At 41.7% G+C, this 22,257-nt stretch overlaps 1 protein-coding gene across 3 annotated transcripts in view; it reads left to right on the top strand.

Moving 5' to 3' along the window:
- nalcn (sodium leak channel, non-selective) overlaps positions 1–21,641 on the top strand; it is a 357,726-nt gene extending 336,085 nt beyond the window's left edge. For all 3 annotated transcript variants that reach the window (XM_014163790.2, XM_014163789.2, XM_014163792.2), the window contains 12 exons: positions 614–688; positions 838–957; positions 1,143–1,211; positions 1,503–1,651; positions 2,082–2,175; positions 8,453–8,585; positions 10,001–10,116; positions 10,374–10,531; positions 10,812–10,962; positions 16,173–16,319; positions 16,548–16,659; positions 16,989–21,641. In XM_014163790.2, the coding sequence (XP_014019265.1) occupies positions 614–688; positions 838–957; positions 1,143–1,211; positions 1,503–1,651; positions 2,082–2,175; positions 8,453–8,585; positions 10,001–10,116; positions 10,374–10,531; positions 10,812–10,962; positions 16,173–16,319; positions 16,548–16,659; positions 16,989–17,131 (1,467 nt within the window). In that variant the 3' untranslated portion in view covers positions 17,132–21,641. The remainder of the gene's footprint in view (positions 1–613; positions 689–837; positions 958–1,142; positions 1,212–1,502; positions 1,652–2,081; positions 2,176–8,452; positions 8,586–10,000; positions 10,117–10,373; positions 10,532–10,811; positions 10,963–16,172; positions 16,320–16,547; positions 16,660–16,988) is intronic.
- The last annotated feature ends 616 nt before the right edge of the window (positions 21,642–22,257 follow it).

The raw sequence follows: 22,257 nt of genomic DNA, 5'->3' as shown, positions 1-22,257 counted from the left end.
TCCTACACATTGGTGCAGCTGGCTTCCAGGTTAAATGGGCATTGTGTCAAGAAGCAGTGCGGCTTGGTTGGGTTGTGTTTCGGACGATGCATGGCTCTCGACCTTCGCCTCTCCCGAGTCCGTATGGGAGTTGCAGCGATCAGACAAGCCTGTAACTACTACCAATTGGATACCACAAAATTGGGGAGAAAAATACAACAACAAAAGAACTGCAATGCTGTTGGGTTTTTCACACTCAACAGTTTCCCGTGTGTATCAAGAATGGTCCACCACCCAAAGGACATCCAGCCATCTTGACACAATTGTGGGAAGCATTGGTCAACATGGGCCAGCATCCCTGTGGAGTGCTTTCAATACCTTGTAGAGTCCATGCCCTGACAAATTGAGGCTGTTCCGAGGGCAAAAGGGGGCGCGTCTCAATATTAGGAAGGTGTTCCTAATGTTTTGTACACTCAGTCTATTTTAAGTGACACTAGCCGCAATAAACGCTATGAATTTCAACCCGTGCATCACTACATATACTATCAATTAAAATGAGCTTAAAGAGGGAGATTTAAGAGTGGTGCTGGATTGTGCTGAACATCAGCTTTTATGTGAAATGCGTGTGTTTCAGTGGGACGTAGATGACCCAGTAACAATGCCACTTGCTACCATGTCAGTGGTCTTCACCATTATCTTTGTGTTAGAGGTAAGAGTCTGGGTGCATGTCAATGGGAAATTTGCATGGAATACTATGCACATGGATCTCAAGGCAGGATTGCCCTGTGTGACAAAGGTACAGTATTATAAAAGCAATGTGACTATAATGCGAATGGATTTTGTTGTTGTGGTAACCAGGTGACGATGAAGTTCATAGCTATGTCCCCGGCGGGGTACTGGCAGAGCAGACGGAACCGCTACGATTTACTGGTGACAATACTGGGAGTCATCTGGATAGTCTTGCACTTTGCTCTACTGGTGAGGGGACACACACACTCACAGTATAAATACAGATATACAAGCTATTCTTTACAACACTTGTTCTTTCCTGGAACTAGTGCATTTTCTAACAACTATTCTGTACTTCTTTCGAGTTATGACTTAATATATTGGGAAGATTAGTGTATAATTAGTAAATGGCTGATCACAGTGTTCTCCTGTAGAATGCATATACTTACATGATGGGCACCTGTGTGATCGTCTTCAGGTTCTTCACCATCTGTGGGAAGCATGTAAGTATAGCCCACTGTAAGCCTAATGGAACTTACAGTGCAGTGCATATTACTGAACGAAACTGTTGCAAATATTTTTTCCCTATTTACTAGCTTGCCCAGCAGGCAAAAAAACTATTTAGAGTTGTAAACTGTTTTTCTGGTTGAATAGATCATATAACTCAAATTACAACCATCTGTTACAATCTCAGTTTTATTTATTTTTGCTGGTTGCTAAAAAAGGGGGTAACAATACTCCTGCAACCATTTTGCACTCTGGGTGGTCTCTTTAATGCTATAATCTGTCTGTAGGTGACTCTGAAGATGCTACTGCTGACAGTCGTGGTCAGTATGTATAAAAGCTTCTTCATCATCGTGGGAATGTTCCTCCTCCTCCTCTGCTACGCCTTCGCTGGAGTCGTCCTATTCGGAACCGTCAAATACGGAGAGAACATCAACAGGTGAGAGGCTTATGCCTCTTTCTTTCCTCTCTGTTTTTATCCCCTTTTCTACCTCTTTCACACTTATTCCTTGTCCTCTGTCTCTTTCCTAACTTCGACTCTTCTTCCCACTCCTCCTAGTCTTCCTCCTTCCTTTCTTCCTTTTTACCTTTCTCCTCTCCTTTCATTTCCCTGACTCTGCTCCCTTCTCATTCTCCGTTCTCGTCATCATTTCTACTATCTTCCACATGGTAACCTCTCTGATTACTGTAGAGATTTGAAGAGCAAGTGTCACTTATTCGATTTGTTGTACCATCACAGCCTCCTCTAGTGGAGAAATAGTGGGAGTTTGAGAAGTCTGCAGCCACACCGATGACTCATTCTCTCTAAAGTGTGTGTGTGTGTGTGTGTGTGTGCTACTTTATTTGTTTACATTTTTTCTCAATGACAGGCATGCTAACTTCTCCACGGCAGGCAAGGCCATCACGGTTCTGTTCCGTATTGTCACTGGGGAAGACTGGAATAAGATCATGCATGACTGCATGGTAAGAGCTGGCCTATTTCATTTTTCATGTGTACACAGCAGCGTCTTCAGGGGAAACTAGTCAAGACTTACGAAACAGAAAGCGTAGTGTAATACTTTTCTGTCTGTTACGTAAAAAGCACAAGACAAAGTCAGGTCTAAAAGGTAACCATGTAGAAAAAGAGGCATTTCTCAACATAGACTTCTTTGGAAAGAAGGGATATATTGTTACAGTATTATTTCAAGTAAACAAACCAAAGTTCATGACTCGAGAGGGTTTGTTGTTTTTATTGTTCAGTTTATATGTCTACTCAATAGAGATATAATACAATATACACTGAACAATATAAACGAACATGCAACAATTTCAACATTTTTACTGAGTTACAGTTCATATAAGGAAATCAGTCAATTGAAATAAATTCATTAGGCCCTAATCTATGGATGTCACATGACTGGAAATACAGATATGCACCTGTTGGTCACATATACTGTACCTTTAAAAAAAAGTAGGGGTGTGGATAAAAAAACAGTCAGTATCTGGTATGACCACCATTTGCCTCATGCAGAGTGACACACCTCCTTCGCATAGAGTTGATCAGGCTGTTGATTGTGGCCTGTGGAATGTTGTCCCACTCCTCTTCAATTGCTGGATATTGGCAGGAACTGGAAAACACTGTCTGTTGTACATGTCGATCTAGAGCATCATCCCGCTTAACAGACAGGTTAAGCGGGTTAAGCCTGCTATAAAGATCTTCCCTGTGTCTTCCCTGTGGCTCAGTTGGTAGAGCATGGTGTTTGCAACGCCAGCATGGTGTGTGCAACGCCAGGGTTGTGGGTTCGATTCCCACGGGGGCCCAGTACAATTTTTTTTTTTTAAAGGTATGAAATGTATGCACTCACTACTGTAAGTCGCTCTGGTTAAGTTAGGGACAGACGTTCCGCTAGCGGAACGCCTCACCAATATCCAATGGTATAGAGTGGCGCGAATTACAAATACCTCAAAAATGCAATATTTCAATTTCTCAAACATATGACTATTTTACACCATTTTAAAGACAAGACTCTCCTTTATCTAACCACATTGTCCGATTTCAAAAAGGCTGTACAACGAAAGCAAAACATTAGATTATGTCAGGAGAGTACCCTCCCAAAAATAATCACACAGCCATTTTCAAAGCAAGCATATGTCACAAAAACAAAAACCACAGCTAAATGCAGCACTAACCTTTGATGATCTTCATCAGATGACACTCCTAGGACATTATGTTATACAATACATGCATGTTTTGTTCAATCAAGTTCATATTTAAATCAAAAACCAGCTTTTTACATTAGCAGGTGATGTTCAGAACTAGCATACCCACCGCAAACTTCAGGTGAATTTACTAAATTACTCACGATAAATGTTCACAAAAAACATAACAATTATTTTAAGAATTATAGATACAGAACTCCTTTATGCAATCGCGGTGTCAGATTTTAAAATAGCTTTCGGTGAAAGCACATTTTGCAATATTCTGAGTACATAGCCCGGCCATCACGGCTAGCTAATTTGACACCCACCAAGTTTGGCCCTCACCAGACTCAGATTTACTATAAGAAAAATTGGATTACCTTTGCTGTTCTTCGTCAGAATGCACTCCCAGGACTTCTACTTCAACAACAAATGTTGTTTTGGTTCGAAATAATCCATAGTTATATCCAAATAGCTCCGTTTTGTTCGTGCGTTCAAGTCAGGATCCGAAGGGTGACGTGCCGGCGCATTTCGTGAAAAAAAATTCAAAATATTCCATTACCGTACTTCGAAGCATGTCAAACGCTGTTTAAAATTAAATTTTATGCTATTTCTCGTAAAATAGCGATAATATTCCAACTGGGCGACGTTGTGTTCATTCAAACACTGAAAGAAAAAAATGGAGTCGTCTCGTGCACGCGCGCCTCAGTGTCATTGTTCTCAGAAGGACCACTCACAAAAAACCCTGCTGTTTTTCGCCCAGAGACTGGAGAGCTCTCATTCCACTTTCTGGCGCGTTCCTAGAGCCAATGGAAGCCTTAGAAAATGTGACGTTACAGCAGAGATGCTGTATTTTTGATAGAGATGCCCTAGAAGGAGAACAAATTGTCAGACAGGGCACTTCCTGTATAGAATCTTCTCAGGTTTTGGCCTGCCATATGAGTTCTGTTATACTCACAGACACCATTCAAAGAGTTTTAGAAACTTTAGAGTGTTTACTATCCAAATCTGCTAATTATATGCATATTCTAGTTTCTGGGCAGGAGTAGTAACCAGATTAAATCGGGTATGTTTTTTTATCCGGACGTGAAAATACTGCCCCCTATCCCAAACAGGATAAGAGCGTCTGCTAAATGACTAAAATGTAAATGTAAAGCCTGCTTAACTTCTTTGGGATAGGGGGCTGACAACTTGGATGAAACATTACTGAGGATAATAGCGGACGATATTGCCACTACTATTTTCCATATCTTCAATCTAAGCCTACTTGAAATTGTTTTCCCTCATGACCGGAGGGAAGAAAATGTAATTCCGCTACCTAAGAATAGTAAAGCCCCCTTTGGTTGGCATTTGAGTTAGTAATCAGCCTGTTACCAACCATTAGTAAACTTTTGGACAAAATTGTATTTGACCAGATAAAATGCTATTTTACTGTAAACAAATTGGCAACAGACTTTCAGCATGCTTATAGGGATAGACATTCAACAGGCACCAGCACTTACACAAATTACTGATGATTGGCTGAGAGAAATTGATAATAAAAAGATTGTGGGAGCTATTTTGTTAGACTTCAGTGTGCCTTTTGACAATATAGATCAAAGTCTGCTGCTGGAAAAACATATGTGTTATGGCTTTACACCCCCTGCTATATTGTGGATAAAGAGTTACCTGTCTAACAGAACACAGAGGGTGTTCTTTAATGGAAGCCTTTCCAACATAATCCAGGTAGAATCAGGAATTCCCCAGGGCAGCTGTCTAGGCCCCTTACTTTTTAAAATCTTTACTAATGCCATGCCACTGGCTTTGAGTAAAGCCAGTGTGTATATGTATGCTATGTATGCGGATGACTCAACATTGTACACATCAGCTGCTACAGCAACTGAAATTACTGCAACACTCAACAAAGAGCTACAGTTAGTTTCAGAATTGTTGGCAAGGAATAAGTTAGTTATAAACATTTCAAAAACTAAAAGCATTGTATTTGGGACAAATCATTCACTAAACACTAAACCACAACTTAATCCTGTAATAAATTATGTGGAAATTGAGCACATTGAGGTGACTAAATTGCTTGGAGTAACCCTGGATTTTAAACTGTCATGGTCAAAAATGTTTGACACAACAGTAGCTAAGGTGGTGAGAAGTCTTACCATAATAAAGTGCTGCTCTGCCTTTTTAACAGCAATATCACCAAGGCAGGACCTGCAGGACCTACAGGCCCTAGTTTTGTCTCACCTTGACTACTCTTCAGTTGTGTGGTCAGGTGGCACAAAGAGGGACCTCTGAAAATTACAATTGGCTCAGAACAGAGCAGCATGGCTGGCGAGATTGGCAAATGAGATTGACTTCATCACTACTTGTTTTTGTACGAAGTGTTAACATGCTGAATGCCCCGAGGAGTCTGTTTAAACTACTAGCACACAGCTCGGACTCCCATGCATACCCCACAAGAAATGCCACCAGAGGTCTCTTCACAATCCCCAAGTCAAGAACAGTCTATGGGAGGCGCACACTACTACATAGAGCCATGGCTGCATGGAACTCTATTCCACAACAGGTTACTGATGAATCAGATAAAAAAACGGATAAAATATACCTTATGGAACAGCGGAGACTGTAAAGAGACACACATACAGACGCATGCTTACACATACACATGATAAGACACGCACTCTACACACATGTACACATGGATTTTGGATTGTAGATATGTGGTAGTAGACTAGTGGCCTGAAGGAACACACTTATTTGTTGTGAAAGGTGTTATGAAATGTAATGTCATGTAATATTTTAAATTGTATATACAGTGCATTCGGAAAGTATTCAGACCCCTTGACTTTTTCCACATTTTGATACGTTACAGCCTTTTTCTAAAATTGATGGAAAAAAATGCTCATCATCTACGCAAAATTCCCCATAATGACAAAGCAAAAACAGGTTTTAGAAATGTTTGCTAATTGATAAAAAAAATACAAAACTGAAATACCACATTAACATAAGTATTCAGACCCTTAACTCAGTACTTGAACCTTCAGTACCTTCGGGAGCGATTACAGCCTCAAGTCTTCTAGGGTATGGTGCTACAAGCTTGTATTTGCACACCTGTATTTGGGGAATTTCTCCGATTCTTCTTAGCAGACCGTCTCAAGCTCTGTCAGGTTGGATGTGGAAGGTCGCTGCACAGCTATTTTCAGGTCTCTTCAGAGATGTTTGATCTGGTTCAAGTCCGGGCTCTGGCTGGGCCACTCAAGGACATTCAGAGACTTGTCCCTAAGCCACTACTGTGTTGTCTTGGCTGTGTGCTTAGAGTCGATGTCCATTTGGAAGGTGAACCTTCACCCCAGTCTGAGGTCCTGAGCGCTCTAAAGCAGGTTTTCATTAAGGGTCTCTCTGTACTTTGCTCCGTACATCTTTCCCTCAAGCCTGACTAGTCTCCCAGTCCCGCTGTTCTGTGAAGGGACTAATACACAGTGTTGTACAAGATCTTCAGTTTCTTGGCAATTGCTTGCATGGAATAGTCTTCATTTCTCAGAACAATAATAGTTTTATTGCTTCTTTAATCAGGACAACAGTTTTCTGCTGTGCTAGCATAATTGCAAAAGGGTTTTCTAATTATCAATTATCCTTTTAAAATGATAAACTTGGATTAGCTAACACAACGTGCCATTGGAACACAGGAGGGATGGTTTCCAGCTACAATAGTCATTTACAACATTAACTTATTGGGGCTATGTGGGACGCTAGCGTGCCACCCGTGGTGCACCCTATCAACAGCAGGTGCATTTCAAGAGCGGCAAATTTGAAACCAAATAAATGTAAAAATTCAAATTTTTCAAACATACAACTATTTAACACCCTTTGAAAGATAAACATCTCCTTAATCTAACCACGTTGTCCGATTTCAAAAAGGTTTTACGGCGAAAGCATAAAGTTAGATTATGTTAGGAGAGTACATTGACAATAGCTGTGTGTAATGTTTTGTCAATTCAAAGACAGGGTCACCAAAACCATAAAACCAGCTAAAATGATGCACTAACCTTTTACAATCTCCATCAGATGACACTCCTAGGACATTATGTTAGACAATGCATGCATTTTTAGTTCTATCAAGTTCATATTTATATCCAAAAACAGCGTTTTACTATGGCATTGATGTTGAGGAAATCGTTTCCCTCCAATAACCGGCAGTCAAGTCAGCACCACAAATTAAATAATTAAAATTAGAAAACATTGGTAAAATATTATATTGTCATTTAACAAGGTCCACAGTGTATTTTTGATCAATTTGATGTTATTTTAATGGAGAAAAAAAATGTGCTTTTCTTTAAAAAACAAGGACATTTTTAAGTGACCCCACATTTTTGAACGGTAGTGTACATGAAGAGCACACTTCTCCGGCGTGCCAGTAGCCATTGAAGGTGAGCATTTGCCCACTGAAGTTTGTTTTACGACGCTGAACTGCAGTCAAGTCAAGACCCTGTTGAGGACGACGAGCATGCAGATGAGCTCCCCGGAGACAGTTTATGATAGTTTGTGAAGATATTCTTCGGTTGTACAAACCCACTGTTTCATCAACCAGGGTGGCTGGTCTCAGTCGATGTGTTGTGTGACAAAACTGCACATTTTAGAGTGGCCTTTTATTGTCCATGGCACAAGATACACTTGTGTAATGATCATGCTTGTTGATATGCAACACTTGTCAGGTGGATGCCAAAGGAGAAATGCTCACTAACAGGGATGTAAAGACATTTGTGCACATAATTTGAAAGAAATAAGCTTTTTGTGAGTATGGATAAGTTCGGTTATCTTTTATTCCAACTCATGAGACCAACATGGGACCAAAACTTTACATGTTGCGTTTATATTTTTGTTTAATGTAATATAATAATATATGCCATTTAGCTGACAGTGTTATCCAAAGCGACTTGGATGCATACATTTTCATAACGTTGGCTCCAGCGGAATTAGATAACGAAATATATTTAAATTATTTCTGTGGGTTCACATTGTAGTGTGGGGCCTCATGTTGATAACATCGTGTTTGGGATGTTCCCCTCTTCAGGTGCAGCCTCCTTTCTGTACCCCCGATAATCATCGCTACTGGGAGACGGACTGTGGGAACTACGCAGGGGCACTCATCTACTTTTGCTCCTTCTATGTCATCATTGCTTACATCATGCTTAACCTCCTCGTGGGTAAGTGTGTGTGTGTGCCCTAATCATATAAGCTTGACTTTATAACATTTGAATAAAGCCTTTCCATATGGGGTGTGTGTGCGAGCGTGCATGTGCGTACGTAAGCCACTCACGCAAAGGACAATTTCCTCTATCATCGTTCAGGCCCATATTTCATTTCCTGTGGTACGAGACGTGTGTGACTATCTCATAAAGCACAATAAACGGTTTAATCTCTCCCCATGACAGTTTAGCACTGTTATTACTGACCTCATCATCAAACCTTGCCATGCAGAAATCTGGGTCCACCTGTGTGGGTGTGTGTGTGAGTAAGAACATTGGCAGAGTCTAAATTAATTTTAGGGGAGTTTAGGAAGCGAGCCAACATCAACTCTAGCTATCCATCTCTCTCCATCTCCCCCTGAATATGATCTGGCATATATATATCGTTGTGGTTTCATGGACTGTGTCTGTTAGCGCAACTTGTCCCTTAGATGCCTACAGTGCTTGATGCTGTTAGTGTTGTAGGGAAATTGCTATGTATAACATTTCACCAGTCAGCTATCATTCACAATCCATTTACTGAAGGCTATAAACATCTAATTGCAGGTGCCATTAGCGAAGCCCAGGTATGGTCCCTCGACCACTCCAATGCTAGTTGGAGAATATGCCATGAAAGGTGTTATGTTCCCCAGAAAGAAAAACAAGAATTGTTGCTAGAGAACTAACAAAGAGTCACTGACAATAACCAAAATGAAACAGGTGGGATTATAAGAGGAGTTCTGAAAGACTCATGAGGGTGTCCACTGAAAGTTGACTAGCAGCAACTGGGACCTAAATGACATGAGCGCCCACTAAATTTGCCCAAAAAGAGGCTAACAAAAGAAAAAACACACCAAACTTAAAGACAGGAAGCAAACCAAAAAGTGGAATAAAACGAAAACAGGGAAGATCAGATAAAGGAGTATTCGTCTAGAAATCAAATTTGGTGAGCCAACTAAAGGTGTTAACCCTCCACGTTTCCCAAGACCACTGGAGCACTGAGCCAGCCACTCTTAAATAGCACCTGGGCCAGCACAGGTAAAGCATCTTTCCACTAACGAGATGACCAACTAGAACAGGTATAATATATACTGACTACCGAGGTGACACCTGTCAGTGCGCCCCACGTGCTAACGTGCTAGCATCCAACTTCGAAATATAAATGCCAAATCCTGTATCAAAGATGATAAATCAAATCAAAATCAGTAAACATAACTAGAGCCATCTCTTCAGTTTTTAAGGCGTAAAAGGCAGTATGGTAGAAAATTCTAGATGTAATTAACTCTTGCATGAGATGTCATTGTTGTGTCCCAGACATATCTGCTGGATGTAAGTATACTACATTGAAATGTTCAGACACGTGAGATAACCCCAGATATGTGTGTGTTTTGTAGCCATCATCGTGGAGAACTTCTCTCTCTTCTACTCCACTGAGGAGGACCAGCTACTGAGCTACAACGACCTCCGACACTTTCAGATTATCTGGAACAATGTGGACGACAAGAGAGAGGTGAGAGAGAGAGAGAGAGAGAGAGAGAGGGAACCTTGTGGGGAGGTAAGGTTTCGAAGTGGAGGAAAGCTGGAGAGATGGATGGAGGGAGAGTGAGAGAAAGGAGAGATACAGAGAGAGCGGGAGAAACCAACTGATATGATAGCGAAGGAACCATGTGGAGACGCAAGAGTTGGAAGTGGAGAAGAGCTGGAGGTATGGAGGGAGGGAAAGAAAAGTCTGGACAGGTGGGGTGACCTTTATCCACTCTCTCTCAGGGAGTGATCCCAACATCGCGGGTGAAGTTCCTGCTGCGTCTGCTGAGGGGCAGGCTAGAGGTAGACCTGGATAAGGACAAGCTGCTGTTCAAACACATGTGCTATGAGATGGAGAGGCTGCACAACGGAGGAGACGTCACCTTCCACGACGTGCTCAGGTGACAACAGCACACACACATAGACACACTTTCCAAAACGTGCACAGGTGACAACACCAAACACACATGCTTAATCCTTATATAGGTTTTTTTGTGTGTGGGGCTGTATTGTTTCCCACATTGTGTTTCCATATTGTTCTGTAGACCTATTTAGTCCTTGTAAAACATTCTATAGTTGACGTTTATTAGGATGTATTTTAGCCCACAGTTACGTATAGAGTGCTCATCTATTCATTCTTCTACCATTCTTTCTCTTCCATGTCCCCCTGTGTTTCTGCAGTATGTTGTCATACCGCTCAGTGGATATTAGGAAGTCTCTACAGCTGGAGGAGCTGTTGGCTAGAGAGCAGCTGGAGTACACCATAGAAGAAGAGGTGGCCAAGCAGACCATACGCATGTGGCTCAAGAAGTGCCTCAAACGCATCCGTGCTGTAAGAGACCCAAACATTAAGAACACCATCCTATATTGACTTGCACTCCCCCTCCTTTTGCCTTAAGCACAGCCTCAATTCATCAGGGCATTCCACAGGGATGCTGGCCCATGTTGTCTCCAATGCTTTCCACAGTTGTGTCAAGTTGGCTGGACGTGCTTTGGGCGGTGGATCATGTAGTAACACTTTTTTGGTTACTATATGATTCCATATGTGTTATTTCAACCCTGGAATTAGTAGGTGTGTCCAAACTTTTGACTCGTAATGTATATATACAGTATATATTATAATTTTTCCAACAATTGTTTACAGACAGATTATTTCACTTATAATTCACTGTATCACAATTCCAGTGGGTCAGAAGTTTACATACACTAAGTTGACTGTGCCTTTAAACAATTTGGACATTTCCAGAAAATTATGTCATGGCTTCAGCAGCTTCTGATAGGCTAATTGACATCATTTAAGTCAATTGGAGGTGTAACTGTGTATGTATTTCAAGGCCTACCTTCAAACTCAGTGCCTCTTTGCTTGACATCATGGGAAAATCAAAGGAAATCAGCCAAGACCTCAGATTTTTTTTTTTTACCTCCACAAGTCTGGTTCATACTTGGGAGCAATTTCCAAACGCCAGAAGGTACCACGTTCTTCTTTACAAACAATAGTAGGCAAGTATAAACACCATGGGACCATGCAGCCGTCATACCGCTCAGGAAGGAGACGTGTTCTATCTCCTAGAGATGAACGTACTTTGGTGCGAAAAGTGCAAATCAATCCCAGAACAACAGCAAAAGACCTTATGAAGATGCTGGACGAAACAGGTACGAAGGTATCTACAGTAAGGGGAAAAAAGTATTTGATCCCCTGCTGATTTTGTACGTTTGCCCACCGACAAAGAAATGATCAGTCTATAATTTTAATGGTAAGTTTATTTGAACAGTGAGAGACAGAATAACAACAAAAAAATCCAGAAAAACGCATGTAAAAAATGTTATAAATTGATTTGCATTTTAATGGAGGGAAATAAGTATTTGGCCCCTCTGCAAAACATGACTTAGTACTTGGTGGCAAAACCCTTGTTGGCAATCACAGAGGTCAGACGTTTCTTGTAGTTGGCCACCAGGTTTGCACACATCTCAGGAGGGATTTTGTCCCACTCCTCTTTGCAGATCTTCTCCAAGTCATTAGGTTTTGAGGCTGACGTTTGGCAACTCGAACCTTCAGCTCCCTCCACAGATTGTCTATGGGATTAAGGTCTGGAGACTGGCTAGGCCTCTCCAGGACCTTAATGTGCTTCTTCTTGAGCCAATCCTTTGTTGCCTTGGCCGTGTGTTTTAGGTCATTGTCATGCTGGAATACCCATCCACGACATATTTTCAATGCCCTGGATGAGGGAAGGAGGTTCTCACCCAAGATTTGACGGTACATGGCCCCATCCATCATCCCTTTGATGCGGTGAAGTTGTCCTGTCCTCTAAGCAGAAAACCACCCCCAAAGCATAATGTTTCCACCTCCATGTTTGACGGTGGGGATGGTGTTCTTGGGGTCATAGGCAGCATTCCTCCTCCTCCAAACACGGCGAGTTGAGTTGATGCCAAAGAGCTCCATTTTGGTCTCATCTGACCACAACACTTTCACCCAGTTGTCCTCTGAATCATTCAGATGTTCATTGGCAAATTTCAGCCGGGCATGTATATGTGCTTTCTTGAGCAGGGGGACCTTGCGGGTGCTGCAGGATTTCAGTCCTTTACGGCATAGTGTGTTACCAATTGTTTTCTTGGTGACTATGGTCCCAGCTGCCTTGAGATAATTGACAAGATCCTCCCGTGTAGTTCTGGGCTGATTCCTCACCGTTCTCATGATCATTGCAGCTCCACGAGGTGAGATCTTGCATGGAGCCCCAGGCCGAGGGAGATCGACAGTTCTTTTGTGTTTCTTCCATTTGCGAATAATCGCACCAACTGTTGTCACCTTCTCACCAAGCTGCTTGGCGATGGTCTTGTAGCCCATTCCAGCCTTGTGTAGGTCTACAATCTTGTCCCTGACATCCTTGGAGAGCTCTTTGGTCTTGGCCATGGTGGAGAGTTTGGAATCTGATTGATTGATTGCTTCTGTGGACAGGTGTCTTTTATACAGGTAACAAACTGAGATTAGGAGCACTCCCTTTAACCTCTATGGGCTAGGTGGGACGCTAGCGTGCCACCCGTGGTGCACTCCATCAACAGCCGGTGCATTTCAAGAGCGGCAAATTTGAATCCAAATAAATGTCAAAATTCAAATTTTTCAAACATACAACTATTTTACACCCTTTGAAAGATAAACATCTCCTTAATCTAACCACGTTTTCCGATTTCAAAAAGGTTTTACGGCGAAAGCATAAATTTAGAGTATGTTAGGACAGTACATTTACAAGAGTTGTGTGTAATGTTTTGTCAATTCAAAGACAGGGTCACCAAAACCATAAAACCAGCTAAAATTATGCACTAACCTTTTACAATCTCCATCAGATGACACTCCTAGGACATTATGTTAGACAATGCATGCATTTTTAGTTCTATCAAGTTCATATTTATATCCAAAAACAGCGTTTTACTATGGCATTGATGTTGAGGAAATCGTTTCCCTCCAATAACCGGCAGTCAAGTCAGCGTCACAAATTAAATAATTAAAATTAGAAAACATTGGTAAAATATTATATTGTCATTTAAAGAATTATAGATTTACATCTCTTGAACGCAATCAACTTGCCAGATTTAAAAATAACCTTACTGGGAAATCACACTTTGCAATAATCTGAGCACTGCGCCCAGAAAAATACGCGTTGCGATACAGACTAGACGTCATGTTGGGGAGATCTAAAATCGAAAATACTATGTAAATAATCCATTACCTTTGATTCTCTTCATCAGATGTCACTTCCAGGTATCACAGGTCCATAACGAATGTAGTTCTGTTCAAAAAAGCTCATAATTTATGTCCAAAAATCTCCGTCTTGTTAGCACATGATCTAAGCCAGCCGGACTTCTCGTCATGAACGAGGGGAAAAAATATATTTACGTTCGTTCAAACATGTCAAACGTTGTATAGCATAAATCATTAGGGCCTTTTTTAACCAGAACATGAATAATATTCAAGGTGGACGAATGCATACTCTTTTATAACGTATTGGAACGAGGGTACCCAACATGAACTCGCGCGCCAGGTGTCTAATGGGCCATCATCGTTCCATGGCTCTTGTTCAGTCAGATCTCCCTCCAGAAGACTCAAAACACTTTGTAAAGGCTGGTGACATCTAGTGGAAGCAATAGGAAGTGCCAAAATATTCCTCAGCCCCTGTGTTTTTCAATGGGATAGGTTTAAAGGTAATACAACACATCAGGTATCCACTTCCTGTCAGAAAATGTCTCAGGGTTTTGCCTGCCAAATGAGTTCTGTTATACTCACAGACACCATTCAAACAGTTTTAGAAAATTTAGGGTGTTTTCTATCCATATGTAATAAGTATATGCATATTCTAGTTACTGGGTAGGAGTGGTAACCAGATTAAATCGGGTATGTTTTTTTATCCAGCCGTGTCAATACTGCCCCCTAGCCCTAACAGGTTAAGAGTGTGCTCCTAATCTCAGCTCGTTACCTGTATAAAAGACACCTGGGAGCCAGAAATCTTTCTGATTGAGAGGGGGTCAAATACTTATTTCCCTCATTAAAATGGAAATCAATTTATAACATTTTATACATGCATTTTTCTGGATTTTTTGTTGTTATTCTGTCTCTCACTGTTCAAATAAACCTACCATTAAAATTATAGACTGATCATTTCTTTGTCAGTGGGCAAACATACAAAATCAGCAGGGGATCAAATACTTTTTTCCCTCACTTTATATCCACAGTAAAACGAGTCCTATATCCACATAACCTGACAGGCCGCTCAGCAAGGAAGAAGCCACTGCTCCAAAACCGCCATAAAAAAGCCAGACTACGGTTTGCAACTGCACATGGGGACTAAGATCATACTTTTTGGAGAAAGGTCCTCTGGTCTGATGAAACAAAAATAGAACTGTTGGCCATAATGACCATCGTTATGTTTGGAGAAAAAAGGGGGACGCTTGCAAGCCAAAGAACACCATCCAAACCATGAAGCACGGGGGTGGCACCATCATGTTGTGGGGGTGCGTTGCTGCAGGAGGGACTGGTGCACTTTACAAAATAGATGGCATCATGAGGTAGGAAAATTATGTGGATATATTGAAGCAACATCTCAAGACATCAGTCAGGAAGTGAAAGCTTTGTTGCAAGTGGGTCTTCCAAATTGACAATGACACCAAGCATACTTCCAAAGTTGTGGCAAAATGGCTTAAGGACAACAAAGTCAAGGTATTGGAGTGGCCATCACAAAGTCCTGACCCCATCCTTTAGAAAATGTGTGGGCAGAACTAAAAAAGTGTTTGCGAGCAAAGAGGCCTACAAAACTGACTCAGTTACACCAGCTCTGTCAGGAGGAATGGGCCAGAATTCACCCAACTTATTGTGGGAAGCTTGTGGAAGGCTACCCAAAAGGTTTGACTGAAGTAATACAATTTAAAGGCAATGCTACCAAATACTAATTGAGTTTATGTAAACGTTTGACCCCCTAGGGAATGTGATGAAAGAAATAAAAGCTAAAATAAATAATTCTCTACTATTATTCTGACATTTCACATTCTTAAAATTAATTGGTGATCCTAACTGACCTAAGACAGGGAATTTTTACGAGGATTAAATGTCAGGAATTGTGAAAAACTGAGTTTAAATGTATTTGGCTAAGGTGTATGTAAGTTTCCGACTTAAACTGTATATACACACACAAACACACACCAAGCGAGTTGATTGTTTTTGTAGACTTACTGCCTTGTGCTGTAAGGTGTTTTGTGAGGACCCGCTGCTTAACAAAACAGTCTGCTGTGTACAGTAGCAGTTTGTGAGGACCCACTGCACTCTTTCTCCTACAGTAACAGCAACAGTCATGCTTGAAGGAACTGCCAATTGTGTAGTTTTGTATTTTGAGAGAACCAATTGTTTTGTTTAGTTTTGTGAGAATCCACTCCCCTGTCACTTCCCCTACAGAATACACAGAAGTCATGTTTGAATACACTGTTCCATAGTTTTTGCGGTTTGTTCTGTGCTGTATAGTGTCCTTTGAAGACTCACTCTCCCTGTCTCTCCCTCTACAGAAGCAGCAGCAGTCGTGCAGCATCATCCACAGCCTGAGAGAGAGCCAGCAGCAGGAGCTCAGTCGCTTCCTCAACCCCCCCAGCATACAGACCACCCTGCCTAGTGAGGACATCAACGCTAACCAGGACCATTCAACACAGCCAGAGGTACACACACGCGCGCAGACATTAATTGAACCACACACACCACACACCAGCAAGATGGATAAGATGGTAGAGTTTCTATAGTAAGATTTTCTGTACAGTCTGTAGTAGGTACACATATGCCAGGTAAGAAACTTGCAGTATAATTTTTTGGGTGAATGCTCTTAACAGGAAATGATACAATGTTTCATACATGTACTACAAAACTTTTCTGCACCTACCTACCTGTAGTTGAGTGGTCTCCAACAGCTGCTGAGTCCTACTCTGTCAGACCGTGGGGGATACAGACAGGACTCCTCAGAACGCCCTCAGAGGAAACTGGGTCAGTGGAGACTACCTGCAGGTCAGTACCGTGTGTGTGTGTGTGTGTGTGTGTGTGTGTGTGTGTGTGTGTGTGTGTGTGTGTGTGTGTGTGTGTGTGTGTGTGTGTGTGTGTGTGTGTGTGTGTGTGTGTGTGTGTGTGTGTGTGTGTGTGTGCAGTGTCAACAAAGATCAATTCTGTGCTCACGAAACCAATGTGACTGACCAGTGTCAATGTGTGTCGAACCATGTCATCTGTGTGACTAAAGCCTAGGAATCTAGAAAAATAACATTGGAGCAAAGCTGTATGCCAACAGATTCTCACATATTGTTTTTCCATTACCCAAATCTCTTCTCTCTCTATCTGTCCAGGTCGTACCAGTGTCAAGTCCATGGTGTGTAAGATGAACCCTGTGAGTGACGAAGCTTCCTCGGGGTCAGAGGTCAAGAAATGGTGGACGCGTCAGCTGACCGTTGAGAGTGACGAGAGTGGTGATGACCTCATAGATATTTAAAGGGGAAACTCAGAAAATTCAACCACGCTCACATATCGAACGAGAACTAGGTTAGACTACTATAGCTCAATAGTGTCAATACAGTACTCTGGTGGTTGAAACGTTTCTTGAAACGTTCTTTCAAGGTTTTTTCAAGCATATCCCATTCATACTTGAATGATTGGGGAAGTGACAGCGTGGACATCCTTCTCACAAGTCTCTCCATCAGCAGCCATCTTACGTCTGTGGGATGTTAGGATCAGTTTTTCTCAAAATGGTGGCTTGTGGACACAGGAAAATGTCTCTTGGGTTGCAGTTAAGGCCATTTCAAGAACGTTGATCGTTAGAAACAAAGCTTTAGATGTTTGGTTTAAAGACTGTATATGAATGTACAAAGCCAATCCCATGGCATCATTAATTCCTATGTGAAGACTCAATAGCCCATTTGAAGCCAAAAATGTCAGTTAATATGGCGTCTAAAGAATACATAACATACGCAGTTTGAGCTACTCCAGGACGTGACATTGCAGGATAGCTCAGTGCTTCCCCCTCTCATTGAGTGTAAACATGTCGTCCCCCACGAATGATGCAGCGTCCCCCTTGGGCCAATCCATGTAATTTTGTAAATGATGGATCTGTATGGCAAGACTCATCATTCACAGTTTAATGAAAATCGCCAAGTGGTATCTGAGATTTTGCATGTGACTTATGCCCGTACAGTTGATTACTATAGTACACCCTTTGGCCAATCAGTGTAATTTTGGAAATGGCGGATCTATGTAGCAAGATGCATCATTCACCCAAGTTTAGTCAATCTCGGGCCAGTGGTGTTTGATAAATCGTTTGGGTAAGCTAGACTCATATCCCTGAGCATGGGTGCCAAATTTAATCACTTAGTCAAACAGATCAAGAGATATAAACATGTACCTGTTATTGCACCACCGTGTAGTCGATATGATTGTTCTTGCATATCTTTGAACAGTTTAAACAGTGTTTGGAACATGTGTACCAAATATTGTTACAATAAGGATATCCTTAACTGATTTAAATGCATTTATGTGCCAGACCACGCCCGTGTGAATGTTTATTGGTCAATAGCAGCCGCGTTGTTTTAGGTACTAGTCTGGAAAGGAATGCGTTGAGAACTTTTCCCAATGATGCCACATATCAAGTTTCGTGCAGATCGGTCATTCGGTGCCAGAGGAGTAGCGTTTTAAGATCACGTTTCGTGCAGATCGGTCATTCGGTGCCAGAGGAGTAGCGTTTTAAGATCAAGTTTCGTGCAGATCGGTCATTCGGTGCCAGAGGAGTAGCGTTTTTAGATCACGTTTCGTGCAGATCGGTCATTTGGTGCCAGAGGAGTAGCGTTTTAAGATCAAGTTTCGTGCAGATCGGTCATTCGGTGCCAGAGGAGTAGCGTTTTAAGATCACGTTTCGTGCAGATCGGTCATTTGGTGCCAGAGGAGTAGCGTTTTAAGATCAAGTTTCGTGCAGATCAGTCATTCGGTGCCAGAGGAGTAGTGTTTTAACATCACGTTTCGTGCAGATTGGTCATTCGGTGCCAGAGGAGTAGCGTTTTAAGATCACGTTTCGTGCAGATCGGTCATTTGGTGCCAGAGGAGTAGCGTTTTAAGATCAAGTTTCGTGCAGATCAGTCATTCGGTGCCAGAGGAGTAGTGTTTTAACATCACGTTTCGTGCAGATTGGTCATTCGGTGCCAGAGGAGTAGCGTTTTAAGATCACGTTTTGTGCAGATCGGTCATTCGGTGCCAGAGGAGTAGCGTTTTAAGATCAAGTTTCATGCAGATCGGTCATTCGGTGCCAGAGAAGTAGCGTTTTAAGATCACGTTTCGTGGAGATCGGTTATTCGGTGCCAGAGAGGTAGCGTTTTAAGATCAAGTTTCGTGCAGATCGGTCATTTGGTGCCAGAGGAGTAGCGTTTTAAGATCACGTTTCATGCAGATCGGTCATTTGGTGCCAGAGGAGTAGCTTTTTTAAGATCAAGTTTCGTGCAGATCGGTCATTCGGTGCCAGAGGAGTAGCGTTTTAAGATCAAGTTTCGTGCAGATCGGTCATTCGGTGCCAGAGGAGTAGCGTTTTAAGATCACGTTTCGTGCAGATCGGTCATTTGGTGCCAGAGGAGTAGCGTTTTAAGATCAAGTTTCGTGCAGATCAGTCATTCGGTGCCAGAGGAGTAGTGTTTTAAGATCACGTTTCGTGCAGATTGGTCATTCGGTGCCAGAGGAGTAGCGTTTTAAGATCACGTTTTGTGCAGATCGGTCATTCGGTGCCAGAGGAGTAGCTTTTTTAAGATCAAGTTTCGTGCAGATCGGTCATTCGGTGCCAGAGGAGTAGCGTTTTAAGATCAAGTTTCGTGCAGATCGGTCATTCGGTGCCAGAGGAGTAGCGTTTTAAGATCACGTTTCGTGCAGATCGGTCATTTGGTGCCAGAGGAGTAGCGTTTTAAGATCAAGTTTCGTGCAGATCAGTCATTCGGTGCCAGAGGAGTAGTGTTTTAAGATCACGTTTCGTGCAGATTGGTCATTCGGTGCCAGAGGAGTAGCGTTTTAAGATCACATTTTGTGCAGATCGGTCATTTGGTGCCAGAGGAGTAGCGTTTTAAGATCATGTTTCGTGCAGATCGGTCATTCGGTGCCAGAGGAGTAGCGTTTTAAGATCAAGTTTCGTGCAGATCGGTCATTCGGTGCCAGAGGAGTAGCGTTTTAAGATCACGTTTCGTGCAGATCGGTCATTCGGTGCCAGAGGAGTAGTGTTTTAAGATCACGTTTCGTGCGGATCGGTCATTCGGTGCCAGAGGAGTAGCGTTTTAAGATCAAGTTTTGTGCGGATCGGTCATTCGGTGCCAGAGGAGTAGCGTTTTAAGATCACGTTTCGTGCAGATCGGTCATTCGGTGCCAGAGGAGTAGCGTTTTAAGATCACGTTTCGTGCAGATCGGTCATTCGGTGCCAGAGGAGTAGCGTTTTAAGATCACGTTTCGTGCAGACCGGTCATTCGGTGCCAGAGGAGTAGCGTTTTAAGATCACGTTTCGTGCAGACCGGTCATTCGGTGCCAGAGGAGTAGCGTTTTAAGATCACGTTTCGTGCAGATCGGTCATTCGGTGCCAGAGGAGTAGCGTTTTAAGTTTTTTTTCCACAAAATTCTGAATTCGGGAAAATCCGTCATGGCAGAGCTTATGGCTCCCTGAGGCAAATGTATTCCTTGTGAGGAGAGGGACCTATGTACTGAATTTCATGACTTTAGGTCAAATGGGGTTAGCGATGTGACCATTCAAAGATTGCATTTTCAATTGCTTGTTATAGCGCCACCATCTGGCCAAACAGTGTAATTTTGTAAATTACTGATCTCTATGGCAAGACGCATCATTCAATAAGTTTTGTCCAAATCTGGCCAGTGCTGTTTGAGATATTGCGTGTAACAAACATACTAACAAACGGAGACAGATCCAGAGTCCCCCTCCCCTTCCCGATTTCATCGTGGGGGTCATTTGTCCACATAACTTCTTCTGTGTGCGATTTTAAAACAATTGGTTCAAGGACATGCATCTGGCGTAATAGAACCAATTAGTGGTACCATGATTGTCTTCACAAAGATTGCCCTTTTCCCATTCACTGTAAGTGGAGATCCTGTTTTCTGCAAACAATGCCTGCAGTATCGCGGTCGGCCTTGAACTTTGTGGCTTCAATGAGAGGGGGTAGTCGTTCTCCCCTGGTTTGGTGGCTCACAAGAACATCAAAAAGGGTCAATGCCTCAATGCAAAGTTTTGGAACCACTGATTTTAGAGTCCCATTGACATCTGTACTTTTCCATGTTGATGTTTTTCTATGCAGGATGTTTTTATATTGTCCATTAAACAGAACCTCTATGTGGTACCCTGTCACAACAACCTGTGATTAGCATCACTGTCCTTTTAGTTGTGAATGTCAGGGAGTGTTTATCGGGAAATACAAAATGAGAGTCATATAAATGATCAAGTCTACAAGCTACAGGACATTGTGTCATCTTGCTATTATATCGTCTTGAGAGATTATTTTATTACAATATAGCTATACAATACAACACCAAAAGAATGGATACATATTAATTATATTTTGTTGCTATAACTTTAATTTATGAAATATGATGATTGAAATGCTTGAACTTTATAGCTATAATTCAGTGTGATTCCCCTGTTGTCTTTGTTAATTGTGCCTGTGTCTCTCCCAGTCTCCAGTGTTTCATTGTTCACTTACTGTCAGTTTGCTTATAGCCACTTAATTCTTTGCGAATCCAGGTTTCTTGTTCTGTAGTAGAACAACCCAAATGAAAATTGTTATAATTAAAGGGTGAAAGGAAATATGTTGGTACGACTGTGAATGTTCTTTCAGATTAAATTAATTTATGTGTGTAATTATGTGGGCAAAAATATCAGATATATTTTATGAACTATAGCATATAAATCCATTTTGGTTTGTTTGTACAGTATTGCATAATTTCAAATAAAGGCCTTTTGGCACCAACAGTGAGCTCCAGAAGTATTGGGACAGTGACTTTTTTTGTTGTTGTTTTGGTTCTTTTACTCCAGCACTTTAGATTTGAAATGATACAAATAATTTCATCCATATTGGGTGAACCGTTTACAAATTACAGCTGTCGTGTCTTTGGCTATGCCGGATTAAGTGATATCACATGCTATTCTATAAAATCCTTTCTCTGTAATTAATATTACCTGATTGAGCTAATCATGTAAATGTAATTAACTAGAAAGTCGGGGCACCACGAAAGAGTGTTTATAGAGCTGTTATCTTCCGAATAAACTCTGAAAGACCTAGTAATATTTTACATCAATAGCAGTCAATATTAATCGTCACCTTATTTCAGTCTCATCTGAAAGTTGTAAATTCTTGGTTATCTTCACGAACCCTGGCTAACAAGTTGAATCAGCAATACAAAATTGGGTTTAATTATTTATTTCCTAAATACCTAACTAATCACACAGAATTACATATACACAGAATGTAAATTATGTCATACAGAAAATGTCCCTGGGGGACAGAACCTGTATGACGGCTGGTTACACAAAGAGAGGGGGTTGGGCTTGAATGAAAGAGCAAGAAAACTGAGGAACAAAGGGAGAAGCTAAGCTTT

This window comes from Salmo salar, chromosome ssa21, assembly GCF_905237065.1.
Source record: "Salmo salar chromosome ssa21, Ssal_v3.1, whole genome shotgun sequence".
In the NCBI taxonomy this organism is placed as follows: Eukaryota; Metazoa; Chordata; class Actinopteri; order Salmoniformes; family Salmonidae; genus Salmo; species Salmo salar.
The sequence above is the reverse complement of the archived record's forward strand: the minus strand, read 5'-3'. Positions and strand labels throughout refer to the sequence as shown.